We start from the raw sequence: 22776 nt of genomic DNA on the forward strand, positions 1-22776 counted from the left end.
AAAAAATGCTTTTGAGAAGCTCTAAGATAACTTCTCATAGAAGTAAAAATAGGAGACAAAGCCTTTCCAAAACACTGCAGAATTAAAAGACAAAGAAAAAAACAGGTCTAATTTGCAAGAGAGAGAAAACAAAGAAAAGGAAGAAAGCATAAAGCAAGAGGGCAAACATCAAAGCAAATATATCTGTTACAATCGCTGGAAATTAGTTAAATCCTTACTAAGAGACAAATACCCAGATTAGACACATAGCCTATAAAAAATTTTATGTGATGCAAGATATACAAGCTGATATGTTAAAAGATGGGCAAAAGGATGTGGGCAAATGCAAACAGAAACATATTAAAGATTAGAGTATTAATGTTTTATATGTACATATCAAGGAAAAATAAATAGGACAAAAAGTCTATATTTAATGAAGATATTATTGACTCAGTATTTTAGGTATTAAGCAACTACATCAACATACATAAACCAAACTTATTAAAAAGGTAAGAATAATTGGAAGAATTCTTCCCAGTAGTGGTGGGAAGGTTTAACCATACCTCCCTCAATATTTGACAAATAAAGTAGATGATGATAAAGATAAAAAAATAACAAATTCAGAAGACCTTAAAAACACCACTATTAAATTTAAATTAACATGTTCCTATTAAATATGAACTCTATTAATATGCTAATTATTGATCATGTATTGTCATAAAGAAAACCTCCATAAATTCCATAAGCTCAAAATTACTTAGTTCACATTTTCTGACCACAATGCAGTAAATCTGAAGTTGACTTTCAAAAGTGGAGGATTCAAAACATCAATTATTTGTGAATTAACAACAAGGACACCACTATGAGTCCACTTCTGTCCACACAGGACAAAAGAGATATTAACAGTGGAAAGACAGGCCAACACGCCTTAGCAAAACATAGGGCAAGGAGCTTAACTTCGCTTAAAGGAAAAGGTACAGCTTTGACTGTTCTAAATCCTAGAAAAGAAAGAATTAAAGTCCTTGAAGCAAACATTCTGCACAAGATTCTATAAAAGGGCAAAATATAACCAGAAAAGGTATAAGAAAGACATTTCTACAGGTTAAATTATTGTATCAGAAAACAGATCAAAATGATTAATAAATCCAGGACATAGGTTCTTTGAAAAAAACTAGTAAGATAGACAATCATCCAGGGTTACCTCGGTGAAGACAAAAAAAAAAAAAAAAGAAAGAAAGAAAGAAAAGGAAAGAAAACATAATCACACGATTGGTAAATAAGAAAAATAGTAAAGAAATGAAAAATTAAAGCATTTCCTGGAGAATTCTATTGTAAAAATGTTAAGCCTCAATGAGAAGGAAAACAGAAAATAAGAAAACAAAGATTATCAAATCTGACAATCAAAATAGACCACTCTCCATGGAAGAAATAGAAACCAGTCTCCAAGAATTACATCCATAAAAGGAGCTGTGCCCAAATGTTTTATGGGCAAGTTCTTTCAAACCTTTTTGAAAGAACACATAATTCTTATGCTATTTAAACTGTTACAGATCGTAGGAAAAAAAAGAAAAGTGTCACAGCTGGCTTTATGATGTTAACATAAACTTGATACCAAAATGTGACCAAAACAGCAGAATAAAATAAAACAATACACTCGTTTCCCATAGACATACAGAGGCAATCCAGAAATGAATATTTAGTATATGCAGTCGCATAAAAAAGAATAATGCCACTGATCAGATCGAGTTGAATCCAAGAATACAAGGATAGGTTAATATTATGGAATAATAGTTATCAGATCAGCATTAGTGAGAAAAGCGGAAATTGATGGGTATCAAAATAGGAGCATTTGAGAAAATTAAAAATTCAGTTTTGATAAGATTTTTCTATCAATTATAGAAAGGTACTGCGCTGGTCTGATGAAATGTGTTGATCTAAAACCAACAACGAGCACCATATCTGATGTCAAAACAATGAAGCAGCATTTCCCAAATCTACCACAATAATCTGTTTTCCAGGACATGTTAGCAAGTGTGATGAAAACTACAGTGTAAACAATAGTTCAAAAGTCGTTTGGGAAATACATGGAGTGACATGTCATATTTCTCAACAGGAGGTCTTGGCACGATAAAGATGGCACTTTTCAAATTAATCTAGACATCCTAATAAGTTATGATTAGCACGGGACAGGTTTCCTGTGTGGTGGGGGCCAGTGAGGGACCAGGCATTGCTTGACAAAATGAGTCCAGGGTTCTTCTGGAAGAATAAACGTGCAAGGATGGACAAGATAATTCTGAAAAAGAGTATTCTTCCAGGGGTCTTAAGCCAAAAAATATTAAAATGTATTATGAAACCACAATAGTTAAAATAATGTATAGAACTTTCCAATCACTATGATGCATACCTGAAGCTCATATAATAGTGTACTACAATACTGCAATAAAAAAGGAAGAAACAATTTTAAATGGAAAAAAATGGTACCAAAGCTAGAGTGGAGGGACAGGTAAATGGAACAGAAGAAGGAGTCCCAAGATTCTTTGTAATATCACAAAGGTGACTTTCCAAATAAGAAGGAAAGGATAGATTATTCATGAAACCTTTCAAGAATAGCTGGCTAACCATTTTGAAATCGATACAGTCACACCTCACCTACCAAAGTGCAAAAATAAATTTCAGATGGATTACGAATGATTCCCTGAAAGAACTATGAGAAAAGAGAGGTTATCTGACTGGCAGCGGGGAAGATCTCCCCAAGCATCCTTAAAAAGGCACAATTCATGGAGAAACAGATGAAAATACGTGACTACATAAAAATTTTAAGTTTCCAGATATTTGAAGAAAACCACAAAGCCCATAAAATGTGAAAAACCCAATGGGAAACATTGTTGCTAAATATGTGTAAGAATGTTAATATCACTAAATACTCTTCATCTTTAGTCTCTTTTTAGGAAACCTCTCTTTCTGTCCGCAATCCATTTGCCACAGAAGATGGATGCCACCCTGGGAAGGAGGACACGATTCAGAGGAGCATCCCATTGAGCCGGAAGAAGAAAGGGAAAGTCTTCCCCATCTGCCCTCTAGGGGCGCACTGTGCGGAACCGAGAAGGAGGTAGTGGAAAGAGGCAGCTGGGTGTCCGCTCTCAGCTCCCCTCTCAACAAAGATCTTGGGGCAATTTAAGATAGAGGTGGGAGTGAACGTGATTTTTCCCACTGTCCATTCTGGGCATCTGGGAGATGGCACATGACAGCTACTGTACCTATGAAAGTCACAGCCAGCACGGCTGAGCGGAGAGCAAGCCCAGCCAACATGCCTGTGGCATGGCGGGGCATGGAGGGGCGTGGTGTGGAAGGAATCCACGGGGCTGCCCATGCCTTGAGACAGTGGTGAAACAGTGCTGAAGGTTTTAGGAGCAAGAGGTGATCAGGAAGGCAGTCAGGGACAAAGTGACTCTCTGGCAAATGGCAACAGAGCAGATACGCCGCCCAGCCAGGAATGCATGGAGTCACAGGCAAACCTTGAGAATCTGAAGTCTCGGGGAGGACCATGTGGGGCTGGGTGACCGGGTGGAGTAACAGGCCACCATGCCCAGCCTCAGAGGCATCTGGGGACAAGAGCATGGGCTGGGGGCCAGTGTTTAGTCACTGGACTCCACCAGCCTCCCCAGGGCAGGATACTAAAAATCACATTTAAGGGTCAACCTAGCACCCTAATTTCCTATTACATACCCACAGGGTTGTATGAACCCTGGACCTGGTCAAGTTGTGGGCAAATCTGAAAGGCTTGTGTTGTTCAAATGACACTGAATGTATAAAGTCAATGTTTGAATGATCGGATCAGGCTGAGCTTATTGGATTTGACTAAAAGTGTATGTGTGTGTATTTCTGTGAAAGTTCATGAAAAACATCACATTGGTTTTTGTAAGATAAAGAAACCACATTTTCTCAGCACTATCTGATTAGAGCATGAGAAAAAACTGGCGACTTGGTATATACTATAAATAAGTGATTAATATCCTCAATGTAAAAAATGAGCTTACAAATAGAAAAGAAATAAAAATAAATGGATTTATAAAAAGTGGCCCAAAAGCACAGACAAGCAATTTCACATTACAAGAGTTGAAATACAAATGACTAATAAGAAAACAGGGGGAAAGTTTTCAAGTAGTAAAGAAATATACGGTTTAAACATGAGAAGCCGCTCTAAAAATGTCCAGCTGGCAAACCAAATAGCAGTGTTAAAATACAGCGAACCTGCTAGACAAGGAAAATGCCTCAGAAACAGGCCCTCGCATCCAAACCTGAACCACGAGGCAACGGCACTCAGCAATGCCTTGGTCCCTAAGTGTCGTCTCCTTCAAAGTAATGACTTGCCTGTCTGTAGCCTGACTGGAAAGAGTCGGCTATTGTTTAAAACATTATTGGAACTCATTCTAGTTGTTTTCTGAGCCTGCAGCACATTCTTTTGAATATGACGGTAAATCTTCATTGACAGTTTCGTCTTGTGGAAAGAGCCAGAATTAATTTAAAGCCAGGTCTGGTTATACTATTTGTGATCAGAGATGGGTTTTCTCGTAAATCTGCTCCGGAGGCCATGACAAAGCGGCGTTCCAGAACCACGCAGCAGCTCACGGAAGTATCTGCAACCGTGTGTGAGAAGGATGGGGCTTGGCAGGACACCTGTCCTGTGTCCAGTCTCCCAGCCGTCTGTCCGAAGTCTTCCTCCCGCTAAGCCTTTGAGAGTTTGAAGTAGAAGCTTGTTTCTGGTCATAAAATAGCTCTACAACTTACTTAGTCTGGTCCCTCTTTCTCCAGCTTCATTTGTTATCAGCTATCTTACAGCCTTTCAGTTCTGGCTACACTAGCCGTCTGGAAAATCCTCGTGGACATCAGGCCAGCCTTGTCAGAGTCCTTGCCCATTCTGTTGTTCCCCTCACCCTCTGGCCTCGGAACGTCTCCCCATTCCGCTCGTCCTGGCTCAAAGGCCAAGCCCTCCTTCACAGCAAGACTTTTCTGCGCTCCCTGCCCAGGGTCACTCACATCCACAGTGTATGTTCTCAAGGCACTGCTCACACCCCCTTCACTGTAGGTAGCCCGGATTTTTTTTAACCAGACATTATCTGATTAATATCAGTCTCTCCAAAGAGACAAGAAGCCTACAGGGAGGCAAGGACCCAGACTGGTGATTGCCTAAAGGCCAGCATGTCGGAAGCTCTCTGTAAATAACTATCAGGTGAAATAGGAATGCTATCTGATATGCTCATGCGGTAGACATGCCACAAGACAGTTAGAATAATCCTCCCACCCTCTGTGCATCTGCCACTCGCCCATTAGGACATAAACCCATGTCCTTGCCCCTTGCAGCCATGCTCGCCTTGGGCCGTGCTTTCACTGCAGAATGAGACAGCAGTGACATGGGCCAGGTCTGGGCCTTGCTCTTCAAAGGTCTGGCAGCGTCTGCCCTGGCTCTCTCGGAGAGAACCGCCACGCTGTAAGAATGCTGGTCGACACCACCGGAGGAAGCGAGGCTGCGGGTTCTGAGAGCCAGCCCCAGCCGTCATATGTACCAGGCCTTGACTCATCCCTGACCCACAGAACCATGAACCATAAAACAGTTATTGCCGTAGGGCCACTGTGTTTTGGGATGGTGTGTGGTATAGCAGGAGTAAGAGAAATGGGCCTGTGGCCTTAAAATCTTTATGTCTCTTTTTCTTTCTTTCTTTCTTTCTTTTTTTTTTTTTTTTTGAGAGAGAGAGAGAGAGACAGCATGAGCAGGGGAAGGTCAGAGAGAGAAGGAGACACAGAATCCGAAGATAGTTTCCAGGCTCTGAACTAGCTGTCAGCATAGAGCCCGACACGGGGCTCGAACCCATAAACCGTGGGATCATGGCCTGAGCCAAAGCCGGACGCTCAACCAACTGAGCCATCCAGGTGCCCCTCATTATGGCTCTTAGATTGTCTTCACTCACATCTCTAAGAGGTCAACCTGCTCGGAAAGAACCAGGGGCCTGACCCCGTTGTGCCTGCAGCAGAGCAACATGGTCTCTGGTGATCTCGGGCATCCAAAGAGTCAAGGCCATTGTATACCATTCATATGACATTACGTGCACTTGTCCTTTCTCCTTGCTGTGGTTCACACATCACCGTCTGACACTGGGCTATGTATTTTATGGCACACATTTTCAGCTCCATTAGGGGAAGGACTTTTTCTTGTCTTTATCTCCAGCGATTCTCTAGCTGCCTGGGACATAGTAGATGCTCAATGAACTTTTGCTGAATGAATGAATCCTTCTTTGCCTCACTGCTTCCACTGGATTAGCCCCTTGCCAGCTCTGCCTTCCCCCACCGTCCCATCTTAAAACACATGCAGGGGCTCCTGGGTGGCTCAGTCGGTTAAGCATCTGACTTTTGGTTTCAGCTCAAGTCATGATCTCACGGTTTCATGAGTCTGAGCTCCGTGTTGGGCTCTGGGCTGGCAGCTTGGAGCCTGCTTGGGATTCTCTCTCTCTCTCTCTCTCTCTCTCCCTTCCTCTCTCTCTGTCCCTCCCATTCCCACTGTACCTGTTTCTCTCAAAATAAATAAATGAACTTTAAAAAAAAAACAAAAAAAGAAACCACATTCTCTCTCCTCACTGCCACATGCTCTGCTGTTTTAAATTTTAACATGATTATCAAATATTCTATGTCTACGTGAGCCACGGCTCTGCCCCACACTGCCTCCTTTGGCTCAGAGAGACAAGCAATGCCTATGTCCAATAATAATGACTATTTTTTGTTTCAACCAGATAACCTGTCCAGAGTTCAGACACATAATTATGCATTCAATAAATATTGCCCCCTTCCTCCCTTTCTTGCCATGCTCTCTTTCTCAGACCACCAAGGGCATCTAGCCCTCAAAGCAACATTCTTGTATGTCAGGAAGGGTCTGCAAATCACACACATTCTGATAAAATTCACATGTATGGCCATCACAGCACTGTGCTAGGCAGCTGGCCTGTATCACATCGCCTATTTTATGACAAAGCAATCCTAGCTTTAAATCTCAGGCCACAGCTTTTCCCACCCAGCTCACGGACTCTGGGACTAGAGGATTCCAGTCAAAAAGATGAAATAGGCCAAGATGATGCATGTGCTTTAGGCACTGGAGCTTCCCTAGAGGCATATTTTTTACTCATCATGCTTTCACAGAGGCGAACACCTTCATCTTCGCCCTAGTCATGCCCATGATCAAAACCTGGCTTTAAAAAACATTCACTCCAAGGTATACAGGACTGATAATATCCTCCAATGTGACACCCCTCTCCACAGGAGGTCCCGAGTTTCAACCAAACATTTAGGATGCAAAAAGCAAACAAAACGAGCAAGATGTACACTTGAGAGGGGGCAAGTCAGAGTCCTACCTGCAATCACACTATTCAGTCCAGCAAATGCACGGAGCCTTGATGGGAGGAGCAGGGGAAGAGCAAAGCGGGGAGTCTGGGCGGAGCCCTCTCACAATGTAGAGGAGCGACCTTCAGCGATGAAGGAGAGAGCGCTCACTCACCTGGCTATCCTGGGCTGGTTCCCGCACATGCGCGTGCTTTGCTTCTCAGCTTTCTATCCCACGGGCATCCCTGCCTGGCTTAGTTCCTAATCCCGCTCTTCTCTGACAGCCTAGCTCAGACTGATAATCTCTTTCTCCCAAGAGAGTACTAAGTTGTCATACTTAAGAGCTTGTGTCCATAGTATATGAAAATATAATGGCATGTTTATTCTTCTGTCCACATTTTGCATGAAAAATGTACTAAAGACAGTTGCTGAAAACAAATAATATCTCACTGATGGCCCAGTGGAAGTAATGCAGGCTTCAAATGATACTTCTAGAAGCTTCCACAGTGATCTCCAGACACAGTGAACTGTCATATTCCTTAGCACATCTGTTTCTATTTTATTTTATTTTATTTTGAGAGAGAGAGAGAGAGGAGAGGGGAAGAGCAGAGGGAGACAGAGAGAGAAGGTTAAGCAGTTTCCACATCCATCATGTAGCCCAATGTGGGGCTCAGTCTCCCAAACCGTGAGATCACGACCTCAGCGAAAATCATGAGTCAGATGCTTAATCAACTGAGCCACCCAGGTGCTCCCTTTGCACTTCCAATACCACTTCCTACCCTTGTGATAATTGTTCCTAATTTGTTTTCTTAACTAGATTGTGATGCCCTTGAAGGCAGGGAATGTGCTTTATTCATTTTTTTCTAACTCAGTGCCTATTACTTAATATACAGTCAATAAGTCTGGATGAAATAGGCTCTTGCCTGTTTGGTGGCATTGAAAAAACTGTGGACCACAGATTGGGTAAGTTTAGGGATCTTTTGCCCTACTGAGCAGCAGGTCAGACTGCCAAATACAAGTTTTCAATTTTCCTCCTGCCGTACCCCAATATTAGGATTTAAAGGAAGCCTAGTGATTCTGGGTGCTCCTGTCTTACCATAACTCTCCTCCACTGTAAGACCTCACCTCAACGTTACTAACTCCCCAGGAGAGCAGATCCAAGAAGGAGGCCAAGGTTAGACCAGAGTCCCCTTCCCCTAAGTGAGCTCAGAACCCAGCCCATCTCCCTGGACAGCTCAGCCACCACCAGAAATCCCAAATCCCCAGTTCCCTATCATCACCTGAGTGTAGTCCACCACTCTGAATCTGTTCCAGTTCATGCCCTTGCTCAAACCCATGTTTTTACTGTGGCTCCTAGGTATAGTCAGTCATTGGCAACATTCCCTTATAACCCTCAGCCTCTTACCTTTTAGAGAGTAACACGCAACCTTCTTGACTGGTCTTACTTTCCACTTATGATTGACTATAAATCTCAAATATGTCCTCAGGACTTCCTAGGGACTCTACTAAATTGCCATAATCTATTACTCTCTTGCCTCACAGATGAATATTTCACACCTTTTTTTGCTTCTCAAACCAACCAGCATTTCCTATTCCTTTGTCACTCATAGCTGATGATCTTGCTTCTTATTTTGTCAAGGGCATAAACATACACCATCTATTCCATCATTCCATCAGCATATGGTGTCCTACCTCCCACCTTGGATCCTTCTGGCTATATTCTATTTCTCTGCTTCACTGTCTAGGAAAACCTTCCCCAGGAGTTCTGTTTCCTCACTGTTCCCACTTCTCCATCTCTCCGTCTCTCTAGGGAGCACACAGGCAGGCTCTTCTCTCTGTCACTCCACTGAGACTATTATTCTCAGGGGACCTCATCCTACCACCAAGGACCTCCACACAGCCAAGTCCAGTGTTGATTCCCAGCCCTCCTCTGACTTGGCTGAGCAGCTGCCTGTGACACAGCTAAATACTCTTGCCTCCTTGAAACATTTCCATCTGGCTTTGGGATCAACACGGTCTCTTGGTTTTCCTCCTGCTTCCCTGGCCACTCTCTTCCAACCTGTCCTGCTAATTGGTTCTCCTCTCTCTGGCCCTCAAGCACTGGGACACCCCAAGACTCAGTCCTTACCTCTCTTTTCTCCCTATGTTCTCCTTTGTAGATCCTTATACTTCCTGGCTTTAAATATATTGATGTGTTCCCAGTTCCCAGCTCCAAATTCATGGATCTAAAGGCCACTTGGGGGGCACCTGGGTGGCTCAGTCGGTTAAGGCTCCGGCTTCGGCTCAGGTCAGATCTTACGTTTGTGGGTTCGAGCCCCATGTAGGCTCTGTGCTGACAGCTAGCTCAGAGCCTGGAGCCTGCTTTAGGTTCTGTGTCTCCTTCTCTCTCTGCCCCTCCCCTTCTCTGTCTCTCTCTGTATCAAAAATAAATAAAACATTAAAAAAAAATAAAGGCCACTTGGCCTCTCTACTTAGATGTCGAACAGCCCACTCTTTACCCAGCAGCCAGAGTGATCTTTTAGAACTGTAAAATCAGCCAGTCCTGTGCTAAAACCTGTCCAACTGGATGGCTTCCCATCACAATTAGAATATTATGCAAATTCTACCTGGGCCTAAAAGACCCACATTATCCTGACCTCGTCTATTCCCACAACCCGTTTTTGAACTTGTCTGCCCACTCTGTAGGTCAGCCATGCTCACGTCTTTGCTCTGTCTTGAACAGGTCAGGCCCTTTCCCATCTCTGTACTCGCTGTCCCTCTGCCCGAAAGGTCCTTCCAGACTTTGTAAAGTTCCCTCCTCACTTCAGTTAGATCTCTGCTTAAGTATCGCCTCTCTAGAGAGGACTTGTCTGACCACCTACCCCGTGGTCCTACAAATCTCTATCCTCTGATCCTGCTTACTTTTTTCTAGTATTTAGCAACTTGTGACTTCTTAAGATATATTTATTTGTCTAACTCTCCCAAAAGAATGCAGACATTATACTGGCAAGGAGTTTGCTGCCTTGCTCAAATGATGTGTCTAGAACAAGTGCTCAGTATACACTTGATAAGTGCATAGATGCAGGAAAAAATGTGCAAATATCAGGAGGAAGTAAAAGATGGGATGCAGAAGATAAGGATGCAGGGGCTCAGGTAGAGTGTTATTTAAATAAATTCAAAGCTGTGATGTACATCCGGGAGCCGAGTCAGCAATAATGACGAGGTGGGGGGGAGGGGGGAGGGGGGACACAATATGAAGTCAGCTAGTGAACTCTGAAGCTCTCAGGCAGTCCTGTCTGATAGAAATTTCTGCAATGATGAAAACTTTCTAGATCTTTTCTGTCCCAGACAGCAGCCACTGACCATATGTGGCTATTGAGCCCTTGAACTTTGGCTAGTGCAGTTGAGGAACTGAATATTAATTTTCATTAATTTGCATTAAAGGGCCACATGTGTGTGACTGGCGGCTATGGTACTAGCGAGGCTCCAGAGCCTGAGGAATCTCTTCCTCGCACTTGTGATTTCCAAATAATAACACATATCTCACTGAGTTGTTGAAGAGATGAGTGAAATGAAAAGCCTGGACCAGTGAAACAAAGCTGGCCCCCCAAACTAATAGCCATTACTAATACAGAGTTGCAAATTAAAGTGCTTCGAATACATGCTACTTAAATTTGGCTCTAAGGTGCCAGAAACAAACTTCTATTAATTTTTATTATATTTTTTTTGCTCCTGAGAGTTAGTGGATAACCAATGTGTGGGTCTATATTTGAGCTCAGAAACTAAAAATAGCAAACAACCATTTTGGGATCTCACGAAGGCCTTTCAGGGATAGATGACTATTCCAAATGGATCCGTTTGCTGATACTTACCATGAGCTAATTAGTTTTGACAACAGCTAATTTAGCATTTGCAAAAATTGGATTTGTAACATGACTGCATTATTTTCAAACAGTTTCATCTGCAACTTTCAGAAGGCTCTTGGATAAGAGGACTATTTGTTTTAATATTTACTATTAAAATAAAGAGAAAAGTATTTACTTATAGGAAACATGATGTTGAATTCTTTAAAGCTTAAATTCGTTTGGACATAAAAATCATTTTTTTTTTCTGGTCAGTGGCTCACCACACTTTCTTCCATACTGAATCCAGAAAATAAAATTAACACAGATATAGAGCATAAGCAGACCATTATGACTAACCCTTAGGAATAATCTAATCTAATAATAAAATTACACATTTGTTCAGAATAAGTACAGTGCTTATTTTTAGGCCAAGAGAATTCATAGTTCAGAGCAGCAGAGGTGAAAGTAGAATTCCACAGTCCTGCCTAAGTGTGTGGTGGAGACTCTGAGGCTCCAAAGAAGAGGGAAGTATTTAAATTAAACACATGCTTACAGGCATTAAGAAAAGTTGACAGTTCTTATTAAGAAGACCACTTAATCTGCATCTGTTGGAAGCCACTTTACAGTAGTTGAGAAGGTGCCCAGGGACATACTGTAAATGAGACTGGAGAAGAAAGTAAACTAAAATTTACTTTTTTTTTTTTTTTTTTACCAGGGAGCATTTCCTAGCTGCCGTCCCCCACCCCCAAACCACCCCGCCCCCCACCTCCGGCTTTGCTGTTTGAAATGCAGATCCTTTTTCTTCCACCCCTGACCTTGAGTCTCAGTAGCAGAACCGGAAGAGGATGAAGATCCCTAAGAACAAAGATCGGGTGTTTAAAGACTTACCGATGGGCATCACTAAGAAAAAAGGCAGCCAGCAGAGGACGAAGCAGCCGACCACGATGCCCAGCGTTTTGGCCGCTTTCTTCTCCCGGGAAAACTTGAGGAGCCTCACTGAGAAGTGCGTCTTGTTCTTGGCGCTAGGCACCCCGCTGCCTCCTTCTGGGGCATTTTTCCGATGGATGCGGAGCGTCACCTGCTCCGAGTCCGACTTGTCAGTCTTGAGGCCAGACTTGAGGCCCCGGCTTTCCCTCTTGGCCACCACGTAGACCCGGCAGTACATGACCAGGATGATGGTCAGCGGCACGTAGAAGGAGCCCAGCGCCGAGAAGAGCACATAGCCTGGCTCCTCGGTGATCTGGCAGATGGTCTCATCCTCAGGGGCCGGCTGCCTCCAGCCAAACAGAGGCCCGATGGAGATGACGAGCGAGAGCGCCCAGACACAGAGCAGAGCCATGAGACCCCTCTTCTGGGTGACGATGGCGGGGTAGCGCAGCGGGTAGCTCACACCGATGTAGCGGTCGATGGAGATGATGCAGAGTCCCATGATCGACGCCGTGCAGCACAGGACGTCCACGGCCGCCCAGATATTGCAGAAGACCCTGCCAAAGGCCCAGTAGCCCAGGATCTCGAAGATAGCAGAGAAGGGCAGCACCGTGGAGGTGAGGAGGAGATCGGCTACCGCCAGGTTGACGATGTAGTAGTGCGTGACCGAGTGCAGATGCCGGTGGCAGGCCACGGATAGGATCACTAGGATGTTGCCCAGCACACCGAAAATGATGAGGCCCCCCAAGATCACCCCGAGCAGAATGGCCTTGGATACGTTCACCGGTGCCGGCGGATGGGTGCAGTTGGAACTGTCAGAGGCATTTCCAGAGAGAAACACCATGGTCCCAGCCCGGGCCGGCGAGGTCCGGCTCTCTAGAGCCACCCCCGGGAGAGGGCGGAGGCGGGAGCCAGGGAGCAGAGTCAAAAGGTCTCGGCTCAGGGGAGCCTGGCCCGCTGGGGTTAGCTGGGAGTGAGAGAGGGCGCGTGGGTGGGAAGCAACCCTTGCCTGGCCTGGACACCCTCAGAAGGCCACGCAAAAGGGCAGGGCATTAAAGGAGACATAGCCAGGGACGCACGCGCGGGGCTACCCGCCGACCCTATCCACCCGCGGCGCTGGCTTCTGGCCCCAACTCCCTCCCTCCCCCAGGCTTGGCGCGAAGCTCGAGGAGACACGTTGCAAAAGTGCAATCCCAGAATTACAGGGGCCCGCTTTTCCGTACTGTCTGATCCGTCTGGTTTAGAAGAATCAGCATTCTGCGCGTAATTGGGAATTCAACGATCTAGCGCCAGCCTCCCCGCAAACCACAATCAAGTACCGGTTTGCTGTCGACTCTCAAAGGCGGGGACCGCTGGCATCTGGGCGCTTCTCCCGGCACGCAGTGACCCACAGTGTGACGGGCGCGCGGTGGACTCGTGCTGGATCCAGCTTCTAGGAGCGCAGGCCGGGGGAAGTGGATGTGAAATGCTGGCCAAGACCGAGGCGGCTGCGGGGCGTTGTTTGCCCCGCGTCCCCCTGAAAGAGCGCAAAGAGAAAGGCGGAGTGTATACTGGGCGCCCCGGGGAGCGAGGCCATACCGGGCTCGACGGGCCGCGGGCCGCGGCTGGGAGCCCCGCGGACGCAGCGCTCCCAGAGCGGCGAGCCCTGCTGCAGCGCAGGCGGCGCGGGAGGGGACCGCGAGCCGCTGGGAACCTGGCCTGGCGCGCGGCCCCGCGGCCTCGGGCGGGCTCCAAGCTGCGGCGGCCAAGTACGAGCGGCCTCACAGCGAGATTAAACCCCGCCGAGCTCGTTGAGGCGGGACTGCGGCTGGTGCGTGTGCATCGCGCCAAGTCTAGGCGGTGGAAACGGGAAGATCTACCCGGTGGCCATTTGAACAGGTTGCTTTGCAGTCACCTGGAGAAGGCGGCCTGAGAGCGGGAACCACTGCGACCGGGGGACCGCGGGCCAGCCAGTGCCACGCTCACGCTCACGCCCGTGGAATTCACACTTGGGTATGCGGTGCGCGCGGGTCTGTCGACCGGCCAAGCCGGCCCGAGAGCCAGGTCCCGAGGGAAGCCTGGAGGGACCCGAGGGCTGAGCGCGACCGAGGTCGGTCCAGGAGCCCTTTTCAAGCCGCAGGATCAGCGGTGCCGGAGGACTTGAGCCTCGAGCCACACCCGGACGGGCTGCGGGGGTGCGGGGGGAGAAGTGGTGGGGAGGGCAAGCGCCACTCTGCAGAAGGCGCTTTGCAAGTGGCGGCCACTGCGGATGCGGTTGGCTTAAAAATCAGGACGATACTAGACGCTTTGGTTTTCTGGGCTGGGGGCCACGGTATTCGTGAGATACTTAGGTTTCCACAGGGACTCAGACAGGAGCGCGAGGAGTTGGGGACCCAGCTTGCCTTCTAAGGATTCTGGGGTCGGGCCCAGAAGTGGGACTCGCAGGCAAAGGCTATTGTGAAAATCCCAAGTTCAAGAGCTCACAGGTGGTGCTAAAAGCGAGCAACAGCAAAAAGCCTCTTTCTTCTACCTCGGGGCGATAAATACGGACTAAAAAACACACTTGTTAAACTAGGAGATAACTTTCCAGAATATAGAAAAGAAACGGGCTGGGGTGGGGATGCAGGTGTCAGAGCTGGTGAAAGAAGCGGGGGCGCATAGGGTAAGTGTGGGTTCCGTCTCACCGGGAAGCGAGGGAAATTTGCCCTCATCCACCCGTCCCCCTGGGTGCTCGCGCCCCATGCCGCAGCGCACTCACCTGGAGCGGGGAGCGGACGGGGGTTCGGTCCCAGGAGCAGCCCTGCCACCTCCTCTCTGGGGACTGAGGCGACCGTCTCTCCAAGGAACCAATTCTTAGTCCTTCTGCACCCGCTGACTCACCCCTCCTCTACAGATGTCTTTAAGCTCCCGGCTCACTATCGCTTTACCTGCAGAATTTAAAATGAAGAGTGAAAATAGGAAAAGAAAAAAACCCAGCCAACCAATAATTCCACATTCATCCATTTAATTTTCAGCTCCCCGACATCAGCAAAGAATGGCAAGGAACTTTGCAGCTAGCTCTCCCTGACGTCACACATGCAGTAGCCCCTGCGAGTACTGTAACAGGCTGTTTACCGTAATACTCTGCGGTGACAGGCATAATACGCACTGCCGTATTTTTTCCCCTCCTGCCTGTCTAGAGAGGATTGAGTTCTCGGTTTACTTTAAAAAGATGTTTGTGTGTATGTGGGAAGGTGATTTTTATTTATAGTAAATAACTTCTTTAAGTGATACGATTTTAAAAATAAACAAACATTGACACTTGCCTGACATATTACTGCGGATATGGTTGTATTCCAAGAAATTCCCCCAAAGTAGTTTTGAAAGGCTTTATTCAATTAACACTTGGACTCGGATCTGTTAAAATCAAGACGAGCATGTTGCTATGCCAAATACGCAGGTAAATTATATTATTGCAGATGTTTTAAGATGAGAGTAAAATCAAATAACATTTAATAAATCTGATTATAATAAAATTATGATTCCTGGAAGATGAAGGGAGCACATCTAAACTTTATGATATATGATCCATCTCTCATTTTTTTAGACACATGGATTTAAAAAGCATTGTAGTTTCTTACACGATTTAGTGTTGGTGAAGTTCCACAAATTCTTTCCCAGCTTTTATAAGAGAATGTATTTTTTTATGTTTATTTTTTGAGAGAAACAGAGCATGAGTAGGGGTGGGGAAGAGAGAGAGGGAGACACAGAATCCAGAGCAGGCTCCAAGCTCTGAACTGTCAGCACAGAGCCTGACATGGGGCTCAAACTTACTGACCACAAGATCACAACCTGAGCTGAAGTCGGATGCATAATCAACTGAGCCACCCAAGTGCCCCTAGAAAATGTCTTTTTTAAAGGAAAGTTACTTCTGTTACTTCTCTCTGATTCTCTTTGATTCATTAATAGTTGGCATATGAAAAGCTGACATTGTCAGTTTTATTGATTTTTTTTCTTCTGATAAATTCCATGTTCTGTTTACCTTACAATTGAATAAAGCCATATGTGTATTGGGATATTGGAAAAATACCAGAATTTTCTCCACTTTGATTCCTACTCCTATGTCATCCTCTTTCATCTTTATTGATTTAGACAAAATATGCTGTTCTTAAAGTATTTACTAGGTACCCTTGAAGCTAGTAACAGAGATGACTTTGACCAGTGGTATGTTCTCTCCCCTGAACAAAAGTTTGTTAATACAGTTTCTTTTTTAAGGGAGATATTTGGGAGGCCCTTTTATTGTAATATACCTCTAATGCCTTGGAGGAATATCCACCGAAAGATCAGGAAGCACTACTTTATTAGGAAGTATTATCTCATCCTCAAATATGTCTATCATGTAGGTTCTTTAGAAACGCCATCACCAGAGAGATGTTTTATTGTTTAGGTTCATATTCATTAACCTTATACTATAAAGGCGAGTTCTCTATTAAGATCTGTTCCATGGTAGATAAGGGAAGTAGTGTTATCAGCAAGAAAAGCAACCAAAAATTGCTCAGCTCTGCAAGGTTAGAATGTACAAAGGTTTTTGGAACTCCCAGTTCTCCAGCCCCCAACAAAAGAACAGAGAGCCCCTCCTTTCCCCCACCAGCTAACCAACACCGAGAAGAGCTGCTCTTTATTTCTGGCTTTGCCCCTACACACTGCCAGGTGGGTCCCTCATATCTGCTTCTCAGCCAGTGAACATCAGTCTTTGAGACACTAACTCTCAGAACCAATTTTTCCTCACTAACCACAGACCCGCAAACAGGAAACTATCTATTGGGCGGGTTAGTCTTTTAAGACTGGTTGAGGCGCATGTCCCAGAAGGCCCCAGAAGGAGTTCAGTTAAACCTGTGGGGAGGTGGGGTGAAGAAAGAGTAGGCTGCAGAGTCATAAAGATGCTGGCTCTGCATTCCTGTGAGACCAGGGGCAAACCCCAGCTTTTGTGATCCTTGGCTTCTTAATTTTTAAAGGGACACACACACACACACACACACACACACACACACACACAACCCTAAGACTGTTATTAGGACAGAGTGAAATTACATGTCCTGGAGCTTATCCATCCTCTTGTTACTAATCTTATTAACCAATAACTCTGCTCATTTTGAGTACTACTTTAAAGGAAACACATTTCTAACCTAAAGTTGTCCCAATCTCACTTACATGTAACATAAGTGTGATGTATTCAGCTAGAGAAATCTGTGAAATGACCTGAGAATTTCACCCAAGCCCACTGCTGTAAGCAGAGTGACCCAACATGGCAAAGCGAAAAAATGGCCCTGGCCACTGGCTACTCCTCCTTTCTTCTCACTTCCTTTTGTTGCACATCTTGAAGGACCATGAAAATATGTGCAAACGCTTCTGTCGTACATCCAGACAGCTGCACCTTGGCCTTTGGCAGTGGCCTATAATGTGGTCTGCCCTTTAGAAGATGGACCCAGGAAAAAAGCCTAAGGGGTTTGGAGCAGAGGATTCTGGGTCCCAGAGCATGATCTAGGAAGAAGGGTGAAGGCTCTACTCAGGGATATTACTTCAGTCCTGTAGTTTTATGGATTCTGGGATCTCTAAAGCCCAAAACCCAACTTAGAGATCTTCTTGCCTGCACCTAAAGATGCCACTCTATAGGCTCTGGGTGTGATGGAAGCTGAGAAATTCATTGCAGGGGAGGTTCCGGGAGGTCTCATGGGAAGATATTGCCTGATTTGGGGCTTACAGAATAAGCAGGATTCAGATCGGTAGGCAAAAGTGAGGAAGGCAGATCAACAGCAAGGGTATAACAGAGGGGGAATGTGTGCATGCATGCATATATGTGTGCTATGTGTGTGCTTCTGTGCATGCATGTGCATGCGTGTGTGTGTGTGTGTGTGTGTGTGTGTGTGTTCAGGGACACTGGGGTCTGTCTAATTGGAGAAGGTCTTGCAATCAACACACATCCAGTGCTTTCGACTGGCAGGATTCTGTTAGTGACTAGTGAGAGAGTTAGCAAATATAGGAAGCTTTTAGAAAAAAAAAAGAATCCATCAATCATTATCTTAGAAGACAATACACAATGGCATTCGTTGTTTTCCCAGGCTCATGATTCCAAGTGACAGAGAAGAGGGCTTAATATTAATATGTACCAAAAAGACGTGGATCTTCAACTAATTTGCATAAGGCTTAAAAAGTTAGAGGAAAATGAAAAACATTGCTCAGGATGATATTGATGCAGTATCAAGTCACACTTCTCTAAACAAGCATTGTGTTCTAATCCTTTATTGAGCTAAGAAAACCGCACAGTGTACAGACACACTGAAGGAAGCCTTGAGTGGGATAATAATTCTGTGCTTGTCATCATTTGTTCTGCTCATTCTCATTACCCTGAGAAAACAGCTTGTTCCAAGCCTCATATGAGCCATGGATCCCCTCCCTATGTTGTGGATTATGGTGGGAGTATGGGGTCAAGTCAGCCTACAGCTGGATCAGATAAGTTATTTCTTTAAAACAATGAGTCCACGGGGCGCCTGAGTGGCTCAGTCGGTTAAGCCTCTGACTTCAGCTCAGGTCAAATCTCACGTTCCTGGGTTCGAGCCCTGCAACAGGCTCTGTGCTGACAGCCAGCTCGGAGCCTGGAGCCTGCTTCCGGTTCTGTGTCTCCTTCTCTCTCTGCCCCTCCCCCTCTCATGCTCTGTCTCTTTCTCTATCAAAAAATAAATAAAACATTAAAAAAATTAAAACAATGAGTCTTTGCTCTTGTACAGCAAACGTGAGTTGAATCATATCCATCAGATTTGTCAAATATCATCTAAAAAGGAAGTGGAACATCAAAAATCAATATCTGTACCTAATGTAGAAATGCTTTATCTCATTTCTCCACCTGTTGCTGAATTTCTATAGCCATATTAAAATGCTTATTGACCTGCATTTCATTATAAAATATATGCTTATAATAGCACATTTTGAAATGTTGGAAATGTATAAAAATAAGACATAATCTATAATTCTGCCATTGGAGAAATAGCCACTGTGCGATATTTGATATATTTTCCCCAAGTGTGAAAATGATATACATACATATCTGAAATACATCATTTATATGTATTTATGATATGTATATATATAATATGTACATATGCATAATACTGATATTGTCTCTAGTTATATATCCTCCTTTTTCATTTAATGTTATTTTATGAACACATATTCATATTAATAAATTTTTACAAAAATATGATTTATAACACCTGCATAGCCATTCCATTACATATATATGTCATGATAAATTTAACTATTTGGATTTTAGGTTTTCCAAAAGTGTCTTATTTATGGCTTATAATGTGATAAATACTCAGGCATAATGGATTTTTAGTTTTGTTTTTAACATGTTTTTAATGTTTATTTAGTTTTGAGAGAGAGACAGAGCACAAGCAGGGGAGAGGCAGAGAGAGAGGGAGACACAGAAGCCAAAGCAGGCTCCAGGCTGCAACCTGTTAGCACAGAGCCTGGCGTGGGGCTAGAACGCATGAACCACGAGATTATGACCTGATCCGAAGTTGGTTGTTCAATGGACTGAGCACCCAGGCACCCCATCATGTATAATGTTTAAATCTAATTTCATTTTAAATTCTTTTTTAAATGTTTATTTATTTTTGAGAGAGAGAGAGAGAAAGAGAGAGAGACAGAGAATGCAAGAGAGGGAGGGGCAGAGAGAAAGAGAGACACAGAATCTGAAGCAGACTCCAGGCTCTGAGCTGTCGGCACAGATGCAGGGCTCGAACTTGTGGACCTCGAGATCATGGGCTGAGCTGGTCAGCCCCTTAACCAACTGGACCACCCAGGTGCCCTTTACTCTAAGTTTTCTTTAGATTAACTTCTATAACTCAAATTAAAGAATCAAAAATTATGAAAATTTAAGAGTATACTTTGTCTTCTAGAAAGGTTTTACAAATGTACAGACAAAATGTAAACTCATAACAGTGGCGTATGACAGAACTGTTTTCTTTTTATTGTTTTTGTTGGTTTTGCTTGCCAATCTTGAGTATTTATAATAAGATAAACAAGTACATAAATATCTGTAAATGAAAAAACCTTAGCCAATTTGATAACTAAGAAATATCTCATTAAATACGTTTATTCTTGGGATGTCTGGCTGGCTCATTTGGTAGAGTATGCAACTCTTGATCTCAGAGTTGTGAGTTTGAGCCCCACATTGGGTGTAGAGATTATTTTTAAATTTTGAGTGTATTTTCATACATCTACTTGACACATCCATTTTTTATGCTGTGATTTGCTTGTCCATGCTTCCATCAGTCAGGATTTAGTCAGAAACTGCTGTAGATACTTCAAGGAGGAAGTGATTTAACACACGGAATCAGAGGGTTGTAAGACAAATAGAAAAGATTGGGAAACAGGTCAGGGAAAACTGTTTTTTGCTTTCAGGGAATCTGGAAGTATAGGAAGTTCAGGAAATCACAAGAGGAGCTCACCTGCCTGAAGCATCAATAATGTACAGGACACAGAGTACCTGGGTGGTCAGTCAGTTAAGCATTAGACTTCAGCTCTCCGGTCATGATCTCACAGCTCGCAAGTTCGAGCCCCACATCAGTCTCTGTGCTGCCAGTTCAGAGCCTGGAGCCTATTTCCTTCCCCCACTCGCACTCTGTCTCTCTCTGTCTCTCAAAAATTAATAAACATAAAAAATTGTTTTTAATTTTTTTCTGTTTTTTTTTTTAATTTATTTTTGAGAGACAGAGAGAGACAGCACAAGCAGGGGAGGGTCAGAGCGAGAGAGGCAGACACAGAATCTGAAGCAGGCTCCAGGCTCTGAGCTGTCAGCACAGAGCACAACGCGGGGCTCGAACCCACGAACATGAGATCTGACCTGAGCCGAAGTCGGAGGCTTAACCAACTGAGCCACCCAGGCGCCCCCAAAATTTTTTTAAAAATAATGTACAGGATACCCAGAAGCTCCTGGCAAAACCTCACATGTGCTGTTGGCTGAAACCTTTGTGCACAACACTGTTACGAGACAAACAGTGGCTTCTGCTTCTCCTTTACTTTCTAAATCACACAGAAGCTCCTCTCTCTGGTGGATCGACCCCAGAATCCTGCTGACACAGATTCCTCCAGCCAATGCAATTCAGAGAAGCACATAGAAGGGGAGAGATGGTTCTGAGTAGGCATTTTAGAATAGTGTCCACTGTCTATTTTTGTATTGATGGTTTCCCCTTTTATCTTCTGCATTTGTGAAAACTCTTTATATATCATGGCAGCTATAAAAAAATGTACCCCTCAGATCTCCTGCTGCATAATTTGGCATAACTGAATCACAATCTCAGATTTTGTCTTTCTGGATCCTTCTGGATCCATGTGTTCATATCACACTTCCTACAGGCAACAGCTGAGCATGACAGAGGTTCTAAGCAGGCGAATGAGAGACTTTGCCTTGAGGACTTCTATCAGTCAGCAAAAACTTTCTTATAACTAGGCAAGAATCTGACACTTTTCTTTCCCAACTCTCCTCCCTTCTCCTCTGCTTTATAGGATTCTGGCTTGGATTATAGTCTGAAGGTGCTCCTTCTTTGACTCTTCTTTCGTTCGCAGGAAGTTCCTCCCATAAATCTTTTATATGATTCATCATGTCTTGGTGTCTGCTTTTTGAAGAACCAAAATTATACACTAAGGATTTCAGTCCTTTGGATATTTCTTGCCATTTCTTCCTGTCACAGACATTTAAGGTAAAATATTTCATGAATTTCTATAAAGAGGGAGGCTGTCCACATAGGTTCTTTCATAACTAATAGAAAGTGACATATTTATACCTCAGCAACCTATGACTGTAATCTTCCCAACGTTTTGTGCATATTTTATAATAGTTTACTGATCAGTGATTCTTTTTTCTTCATGGTCAGAGTGGCTGACCTCATGAAAGAGCCTAAATGAGCTTAATTATTCCTCTCAAGGAAATTTCCTTCCACATGCAGGATTTCTGACAAGACTGATTGTAACCCATAAGAAGTAGATGTGAGTCTTCACTCATTTTTAGATGATTCCAAAATGAAAGTCTTAGACAGTAAGCATTGAGGAGAAGTCCTTTAATTTCCTCTGGCTAGAGTTCGGCAGAAAATACATGATGATCCTCAAGTCTGAAAAAGGAGAGAGTTTCTTCTGTCTTACTGAAGGGTAAGCTTAAATTCTGGATACGTATACATAGGTTTTATCTAGTCTTGTTAATTTAACTGCTGTTAATGTCGTTTCTTTGCCTTTTGTAAGTCATGGCACATAAATTGACAAAATGGTCACGTTCCTCTGTCCAGCATCAGAAAAAAGCAAAACAAAACAGCACTTACTATTCTTTTCTTCACTTTATGAAACCACTATCATCATTTTTGTTTACTGTCTTACAGTAATCAAATGAATCCAGTTAAGAAAGTTAAAAACAAAAAAGCCATGTGTAAGAAAAAAAAATCTGAAGTCAGGTCAATATGATTCTATAAGAAACATCAATTATAATTGGGAAGTTTTTGGAAAGAAGAGCTAAATCACATGTACTGATTTATTTAGAGAATGAGCAGAGGAGGAGCAGATAGAGAGAGGGCAGAGGACCTGAAGTGGGTTCTGTGCTGCCAGCAGACAGCCGAATGTGGGCTCCAACTCACAAACCGCGAGATCATGACCCGAACCAGTCAAATGCTTATCT

The 22776-nt window shown here is 44.1% G+C and overlaps 1 protein-coding gene across 4 annotated transcripts in view; it reads right to left on the minus strand.

Moving 5' to 3' along the window:
- ADRA1A (adrenoceptor alpha 1A) overlaps positions 1–12988 on the minus strand; it is a 108987-nt gene extending 95999 nt beyond the window's left edge. For all 4 annotated transcript variants that reach the window (XM_029938152.1, XM_029938145.1, XM_029938135.1 and 1 more), the window contains exon 1: positions 12057–12988. In XM_029938152.1, the coding sequence (XP_029794012.1) occupies positions 12057–12939 (883 nt within the window). In that variant the 5' untranslated portion in view covers positions 12940–12988. The remainder of the gene's footprint in view (positions 1–12056) is intronic.
- Positions 12989–22776: the final 9788 nt, after the last annotated feature.

Source organism: Suricata suricatta, chromosome 1 (genome assembly GCF_006229205.1).
Source record: "Suricata suricatta isolate VVHF042 chromosome 1, meerkat_22Aug2017_6uvM2_HiC, whole genome shotgun sequence".
Lineage (NCBI taxonomy): Eukaryota > Metazoa > Chordata > Mammalia > Carnivora > Herpestidae > Suricata > Suricata suricatta.